At 35.0% G+C, this 9,469-nt stretch overlaps 1 protein-coding gene across 1 annotated transcript; it reads left to right on the top strand.

Annotated features, from left to right (window-relative positions):
• The first annotated feature begins 4,082 nt into the window (after positions 1-4,082).
• On the top strand, positions 4,083-4,940 carry LOC107194260. Its single transcript, XM_015583892.1, has one exon. It carries the CDS (start codon positions 4,083-4,085, stop codon positions 4,938-4,940), a length of 858 nt encoding a protein of 285 aa, XP_015439378.1.
• The last annotated feature ends 4,529 nt before the right edge of the window (positions 4,941-9,469 follow it).

The following is a 9,469-nucleotide window of genomic DNA, read 5'->3' as shown; positions in this document are numbered from 1 at the left end:
GTAAAGTTTAGGGTTGTTATCCCCATATCACCCTTACGAGAGGGGATAGAGATTTGAAATTACTCACAGTTGTTTTTTAGGCAAAAAGTATTATTTGGAAATCATGAATACTAAAGTTGGTGCGGGGGCTATTTTCCTATGCTTACCCAGCTAAACCCTTTGGAGAAGTGCGAACGTGCATTGAAACTGTCGCCCGTAGCTCGACTGTTTTTCACCGATGACGCTTCGCTTTTCGCCTCGCCACAATTTCCTCTCCGTTCATTCGCAAGCTTTGCGTAGATGTATCTCAATCCCCGTGTATAACACTTGTAAAATAGAGCGAACCAAGACATGCACTTTCCCGTCACATAAACCCCGCCATAGTTACTGTGAACTCCGAAATACATAATCAGATTAACCATAAATATTTGAATATGCTGATTACAATAGATTTTATTTTTATCACGTTTCAGGGTATGTTGAGATGTTTCGAAACCTCTTTTGTAGAAACGTGACATTCTTTATTGCCCCTTTCATCGTCTCTTTTCTTCAAATTGAGGTTTCAATTGAGGGGTTCATGACAAAGACGACCCTTGTCAAATGTTCTGGTTTTTGTCATAAAAATAGCTATGTACTAGTCGGAAGCTAGATTCACAACATGGTGAAATGTATATTATCAAGTACGGCCTGTATCCTGATTTATTCTGAAAAGAAAATTGATCGATTCTTAAGATTCTTAAAGATACCAGATTATTTATTCACTCTCCTGAAAATAAAAAAAAAATTGACGAGGGTCGATGTTGTTATGAGCCGTTAGTCGTGCATCTACGTATAGTATACAAGGTGGACTACGAAACGTGATCAGCTTAGATTATTCTACTGCTAGCTGTTTGATCGAATTTTTGTTTCGCTAGTACAACATGATTCAAGGAGAGCTTTCAAATGATTGTACCAAATTGTTAGTCAACTATTTTTGTTTCAGAGTTTTCAAGGTCACCTTCAGTTTTTGATACATAAACCTATAATTTTTTACACCTACGATATAGCGGATACTGAGACGAATTCGGCAAGCATCATAACATATAATTTTTTTCTTCTAAACCAAATAAACATCAAGAAAATATTATTTACCTTAATTAAAACGATGTTCAAAATGGTGTACCTCAGCTGCAATACACTCGTGTAGATGGTTAAAGAGCGAATACTTCGTTCTATTAATGACGTCTGCACTGATGGTTAAGCATGCCAAAAAATTTTCAATCGAATAGCTAGCAGCAGAATAATCAAAACAAATCACGTTCCGTAGTCCATTCTATAGACAAACTATTAACAACCTCACATTGGTATTTTCCTATTATATGATTTTGTTAAATAAATTCTCTCCTTCCAGAAAAGTAAAAGATGGTTTTAGATTAACTTATAAACTTGACCAACAGTTGAAAATTTTGAACACCCAGAACACTGTGTTTCACAGTTTAGCTTCATTAATTCTCATGCACTGTTCAATACACTATTGCACTACTATTCTTTGAATTAGAGTGGGCTTGAATTAGAATCGAATTAAGGAAATATATGTATACAGGGTGGGACGGAAATCGTAGTACAACCGTGCAGGGGGTGATTCTACGTTAAAAAAGAAGAAAAAATGTTGCTGTAACATTTTCTCATCCAGGGCTGCGTTTTCGAAAAAATGGACTTTAAAGTTTGTTCAACTTGTCAACGATTTAGTACAATATCACAATAAAAGTTACGAAGGATTTCAGAAAATACAGTGCTATGTATAGTATTTTAATAGCTTTTATAAGATGTTTACAAACTTAAAACAAAGTTTACGAACCAGTAATTTTGACCGCTTGGTAGTTCTAGTGTCAATAGAGTATGTGTTTAACTTAATCAGGAGGTAATTCATCTCATGTCACTTTCTAATCCATCACATTAAATGAAATAAAGATTCATTTTATCGTTAAAAATGTCACGAAAATGATCTATTTCAGCGTAGATGACAAAAATAAATAGCAAAGAGAAAGGGCAAGTACGATCATCGATATTTTCTACTTGTCCTAAAACCTCGCGTTTGAAAGCTGCATTTTGCGCGCGGCATTATGCACACACGAATGAATCATGCATGAACGTCAGATCACGGTCATCGCACTCACTCGAGTACTCGTATCTTCTGTACGTGAAGGAATGTCTGAAATATGCCGCTGTCACTGCTGAACGCGAGCTAATGCACGTGGACGCGCTTGACATTCTCGTGAACGGAGGAAAACGTGGTTGCACTTGGACTCATTCTATTTCATCTGAATCAATTACTCCAAAATTATTGTAACACTAAAAATTTTATGAAAGAATTTGACAGTAAAAATTAGTTAAATTATCTTTCCTTCGACATAGGTACTTATTCATCATTTTGCCGAAAAGAATAATTAATCATTGGATTGATTATATTTCCCTGCCAATTCTTCTTTATGATCATTGGACTGTAACTAGATTGCATAGATAACAATTATCTAGCCTAAAATTTTTAATTCCTAATGACCTGTTGTAGATTAAAATTTCTATATGAGTCGTTTTTTTAAAGTAGTTCAAGTCCAATTTTGAAAAAAATGAGTTAAAACTAGTTTCAGCTACAGATGGTGTTTCAGCTACAAATCTGTTCTTTCTATATTTATAATCACAAATAGAGTAACATATTTGCACAAATCTTTCAGATTGCAATTCAGTACTTCGTGGAAATTTTTCACAACCCCGAAATCATCCAAATTACATATTTTTTATAAATGTAACATGACTTAAAAGAGTTATTGCCTTAAATTCCATAAAATTCTTGTGGAGATTATTACTGAATCGAGAATACATTTTCAGATGAGATACGCATAAGAACAATGAAGAAACGAAGTAATGAGAGCAAGACGGCAAAAGGACGACAGAACGAAAATACCGCTACGGATGAGAAGAAAAATGTGAAAAAAGGCGTCCGCAAAGAAAAAACTGTAAACGATGATATAGAAAATCAAGGTTTCAGTGATTGGTTACGATCTAGCGATGGCATTGAAATGATGCGACTTTTCGTCATCGCGAATTCGATTTTAGTGTTCGTGACTATGGGGTGGCCAAAAATGCAAGAAGCTATCCTATATCTTAAAGATTATATCTGCGGTGACGATTAGATATTATAATCATTTATAACAAAATAATTCGGAAATTATAATTTGTAAAGTGGCACATAATACTTTTCTGGAACTCAATATGGTAACAATATACCAAGGACACAAGTTACATGTCGGTGTTATCTAAATGAATTCTCTGCAAACGAATACTGCAAGTTTAGTAAACGGTGATGATAAGGACATTGCTTATACTAGGCAGAACTTTTTAAATTACAAAAGTTTACGCATCTTTCGATGCTTGTATTATGGCATCCCATTTCCCGAGACTAAATTTGAGAGGTACATCTATATTTATGTAACACGCAATACGATTCAGTTTTAAAATAAGCAACGATATTGGAGGGTTCATTTTACATCAAATAATAGCGATTTTGACGATAAGTAATTGATTTTCAATATTTGAAAGTAGCTTTGGACAATCTGATTTTTAACAATATACTTCTAGAATATTTCAAAACATTTTATTAGACTTCACACTGCTTTTTACACGTCCTCCCGAGAATTTTTTCTACCTTATTTTCTACGTCTCACACCGAACACAATTTTTTGAAGAACTCATTATTACTAGAGCTCCAAAGATTTAATTATCACTAGGTCACTAAATCCTCTTCCAAACAATTGTATTTGGTAAAAATCTTATCGTTCATCAAAGTGCGATAATTTACCCATCAATATCCCTTCAAATTTGATAACAAACACTTTAATCTTTGGGAGCTTCCTCATTCATACATCACCTAAAACGTGATCCTCGTGCTCCGAGAAAACTACCACGAAAATTTCCATTTCTCAAGTGACTCTTATCGCTTCAGTATCGTATCCCTCATCTGTCATCGCGATCTACCATCCTTCACACCAGAAACAAGATTCGAAACACTCGTGCAGATTCCTTATATTTCAATCAACTCGATCAAGAGACTATAACAAGCGGCAGTCATGCTGGGTGTGCTTTTCCGCGGAGTTTTTCTCATCGGTGTACTCACCTGGTACAGCACCAGCGTGTGGAAATTGATCGACAGCTACTTCAGAGATCAGTTTCGCAGCTACCTGGAGGAAGAGTCTCGGAGGAATCCGCGGCTGAGGTCCGACCTGCAGGGTGTCTCAGTCGATAAAATCGATCCCGTTATCGGCGGAACGGCACCGGAAACGACGGTGGAGCCGCCACGGGAGATCGTCGAAGTCTGCGGGACGGCGAGCGTGTGTGCGGTCGAAGCTGCAGAAACCGATTCCACGGCGAACATGGCGACGAAAGAGGAGGTGGCAGGTGGAGCTAGTGAAAACGTGGCCGCTGGGGGATCCATCGATAAAAATGCATACCAGGGAACCGCCGCGGAATCGGAGCTGGAAAGTAGGAAGTCGTCCGACGACAAACAGGAATCTCGACGACGCATTAATCACGGCGACCGTGACCTCGAGGACGTGAAGAGTGACTATGATCGTCGATCAGTCGATTTGTCCTCGAAAACCATCGGAAGAAGAAGGGGCAAATCTGAGGTGAGGTCCACTAAGGACAGTTCGCGGGATGTTCAACCCCCTAGAAAGCGAGGCGTGAAGACGATTACCTTGTCAGAGAAAGACTTTCCGGCGAAGAATGCTGCTTTGCAGGACGATTTCTGGGAGTTTGAGGAAGATGCGGTGGAGAAGGAGCCGTTGGAAGGGATTTTAGTTTCCGAGTTACCGTTCAGACCGAGGATTGATGGTATAGGGGACGTAGAGAGAGTTACCGCGGATGAATACTGTCCCATGACCTTGGAAGATGAGGCATCATGCGGGGAAACGGTTACGTGGCCTTGAAAATGTAGCTACATCTCTACAAAAAATTAGAGGATCGCTAATATAGACGGTCCTGTTGCACCTACCAAGCGAAAGAAATAAAACGACTGCTAGGGTAGGTGTTCCAATTACTGTCATCTTAAGATTGTAGTGTAACTTCATTTAATCATTTCACGTGTTGTTTAAACTAAAAATCATCTCAATTTGGAACATAATATTATTTGACATCTCTACTATTAACAAAAATGGTTTTATACATTAAATAGGAAGGATTAATTAATACTTAATTGAAATCTGAAAGCAATATCAATGTTCCTATAACTATCACCTCAAAAACTAAAGTAATTGTTACATACGTTAACAATTCATTTTGTACAATACATAAAGGTTGAATGATAAAATTACGGTTCATTCTTTGATATGATTTCGCCATCAATTCCTACTTACATAGTTGCGTTCTTGACGCTCAAATTGCACTCTCATTTTTCAACATTAAATTTTAAATACCAGATACATATAAGTACATGTATTTTTTTGTTTTTGTGTAAATTTGAGACCCAATTTAATAATTCAAATTTCGGTACGCAGTTGTTTATACGTTAAGTTCTTATTAAGTAAAATAAATAAAGTGGTAGTAATTTGGACATTTACCCTATAAGTATGCCAAATTGATATCTTTTGAGTATAAAACTTTTTGGAGATTATACGTCGTACTGACGAGCAGAACGACTGCAATAAATGATCCTCAAATTGTTTTAAGCAGAGTATAGCAGACACGCGGAATATATTAGAAGAATGTGCGATAACTTGGGCTAGGAGTTGCACATATTGGTAGAAACGATCATCATCATCAATTATCATAATTATCATGAAAACAATGGGTTTCTAATTAGTCGTTGGAACATATGTAAAATGGAATTCAATTTATGTGTAACTACTTCCTACGATAGATTGCTGGATCCATTGCCTGAAGGATTACACGTCGAAGAATCTGTGTTTATGTAAAATAGGGTGAAAGTATGTAGTATCTATACTGATTAGCATAAAACAAACAATTCTGTATAGAGTAGAAATATTTCGATGTCATATTTATATACAATTTCCTTTCTAATAGGACTATCGTTACTAAATCTGTTTGCAACCGTTTGATATCTGTATATGTATAAAATAATCTGGTTTCCAACTCTATATTAGGGAATGATTACTATACTCCCCCAAAAATAAATAAGATCGTAGAATTGGAGGAACATAACTCAAGTTAACAAAAGTTTTTACTTGCAGAATTGGTGTTCTTCCGAAATCAAAGTTCCCCAATAACGTTATAAAATAGTGTGAATTTCAAAGAATATGAGAAATGTAATATTATGAAGAACTATAAGAAATATGTTTTGTAAGCTGTGTGTAACATCGGTTTTTCATTTGCACTATGCGTCTACGCTTCGTTCATTTTTTTGTACCATCACGTCAGATTTCTATAAACCTATTTCTAGTCATTCTTAGTAATTAGTTAAATGTAATTGGTAAAACAGTTTCAAAAGATATAAGTGTTAAATAATGCAGGTTTTTCTTAATGGAAACATGAATTTAAGCGATTGATTATAGTATGTAGGTATGTACATACTTTGAATGTCCATATTTCAAATTTGTTTATCTACCATAGTTTTAAAAATTGTCTTAATCCATATGCCACACATTCTGGTTGAATATAATTGTATACAAATTAAGCCAAACTAAAAATAAACAACAACAAAATTATTATTACGTAAAGAAGTTTATTTTGTGTAAGTATGATGTCGCATATTTTAGAAAATTCTCTCGAGTAAGTATCTTCTAAATTCGCACTAATAAAAAGCAATCGATATACGTATGGAAAGCAGGGGTGTGCGGGTACCCGAAATCACGAGATTCCCGAAACTCGGATCGGCTCGGAACAAGTCAGGCGAGAGCGGCCGGGATCCCAACAGTATAAATTGCATCGAGATCCCGACAGATGTCAACATCTTCGGGTCCCGAATGATATTTTCGAGAACTTTTCCGTCTAACGGTAAAAAATTATACTATACAATACGATGCCATACTCAATTTTCAGGTTCATGATACGAACTATAAATGCTAAATAAGTTAACGATTCTAAATGGAATCCTGCGATTGGACAGGGTTAATAATACAATCTTCAGTACACATTTCTTCGTACGTTATGTTTTTATTAAGTAAAATAAATAAAGTGGCAGTATTACGTACATTTAATGTATCATACAACATACAGGATTATGTAATATTATTTTAAATTGTAATGTAAAAAACATAATTCCTCGACACTGTCCGGCAATAATTTCGACATGGTCGGTGTAACGATATTTCCTGCATTCGAAAAGAAACGCTCGCTCGACGTTTGCGTAGCCGGGATGGCAAGAAAATTTCTGGCTATTTCTGACAATAGCGGAAAGTGTATTTTATGGCATTTCCACCAATTTACAATGTCTGTACTTTGTGGTGAAATTTACCCAAATGACTTCAATTAGTAATCAGAGTCAAAATGAAAACATTCAGAGTACATCAGATACAAACAACACTAATAATAGTAAGTTTTCAAAATTACTTACCAATATACATATGTGTATTATAATTATAATAATTTCTATAAGTGTAAGGTATTGCTATTGTTTTATTCTAGGTGGATCAAAATTAATGCAATACTTCCACACAAAATTAGGAAATTTGGAGGGAGAAGTGGACACCTGAAACGTGCAGAAATCAAGAGATACGCACATATTTCTGCGAAGAAATTTCACCACAAACTACAGACATTGTAAATTGGTGGAAATGCCATAAAATACACTTTCCGCTATTATCAGAAATAGCCAGAAATTTGCTTGGCATCCTGGCTACGCAAACGTCGAGCGAGCGTTTCTTTTCGAATGCAGGAAATATCGTTACACCGAACAGGTCAAAATTATTGCCGGACAATGTCGGGGAATTATGTTTTTTATATTACAATTTAAAATAATATTATATATGCCTGTATGTTGTATGATAGATGAAATATCCCTAATACTGCCACTTTATTTTACTTAATAAAAACATAACGTACGAAGAAATGTGTACTGAAGATTGTATTATTACCTATGTTAACTTATTTAGCATTTATAGTTCATATCATGAACCTGAAGATTCAGTATGGCAACGTATTGTATAGTATAATTTTTTGCCGTTAGACGGAAAAGTTCTCGAAAATATCATTCGGAACCCGAAGATGTTACAAGGTAAGGGCACTGGACACCCAATATACTTATAGTATAATGAAATAAAAGGATGAAATGGGTATGGATAGGAATTTTTTAGTGGACGACCTGGTAGACTGTGAGAGAATCTTTTTCTAAGAGAAGAAAAATTGTAGGTGGCAAATTCCAAGAACCGATCCCGACTACGGCTGCATGTCACAGAAGGGTAGGTTTATGACAGTACCTGCCTACGTCGGCGACAATCTGCACACAGCGTGTTGTGGGTCTATGTAGTTATGCAGGATTTTCGAAGTCTACCTGGATTTGCACAGCGGTAGAAATAAAGTCATTTATAATGGAATCTAAAAATATCTGTGTAGTTGGAAAGTCATTCTGAATGTTCCATGAGTTTATTCACTAACATTGAGGAACAAGTAACTTTAAAATTCTCGTACGAAGTATAATATCTTCGAAATTTAAGTTATTTATTTTATACAATCCATGAATAGAATGAGAAATAGTAATATAATAATAAATAACAATAGTAATTCGAAGAAACAGTGTTCCGATATGATATGGAGATTATAAGGGAGAAATAATACATAAATGAACCGTGTGAAACAGTCAAAAACACTTAAAACTCAAAAAGGAAAGAAGTTTGAAAACTATAGCGCTTAAAACAAGAAAACCACCTAATTCTTAATTAAGATGGTACTTGACTTTACTGTAAAAAAAGAAAAAATTTGGATCGTCCTGTTCATTATTATAAGAACAAAAAAACGTATCCTATGTTTATTTAACAGAATTAATAATATTCTGCATTTAATTAGTAGCAACAGTCAAACTCTGAATATGTAGTAGGATTTTTAGTAAGATACTTTGAAGTACCAGTTTATTTAGAAATAATCGTTTTCCTACGGTGAAAGACTATGTAGTTTCAGTTCGATTTCATATTCCAAATACTTTACACATTCCAATGTTTCCAACAGGATTTACACTTTAAAGTTTCTTTAATTTGTTCTACGTATTTCATGCAATATAAATAATATTAGGAGTGCTTAATAGTGATCTACTATTTTCTTAATAGGTCGACAAAATAATTGACATTCAATTTACCTTTTCTCTGTGCTTCGTAAACATTGTGTAAGACGTTCGTAAACATGGCAAATATGTATTGTTAAATGACTATGAACTTTTGATTTTCTTGGACAGAATATTAAAAATGAACATTGTAAAATGTTAACAACCATAAATATATTGGTTTTTGGAATTCCATTGGAGGAAAACATGTATCACTGCAGATTTCTTATTCGATTAATTTCAGGAACG

This window comes from Dufourea novaeangliae, unplaced genomic scaffold (genome assembly GCF_001272555.1).
Source record: "Dufourea novaeangliae isolate 0120121106 unplaced genomic scaffold, ASM127255v1 scaffold3, whole genome shotgun sequence".
In the NCBI taxonomy this organism is placed as follows: Eukaryota; Metazoa; Arthropoda; class Insecta; order Hymenoptera; family Halictidae; genus Dufourea; species Dufourea novaeangliae.
The sequence above is the reverse complement of the archived record's forward strand: the minus strand, read 5'-3'. Positions and strand labels throughout refer to the sequence as shown.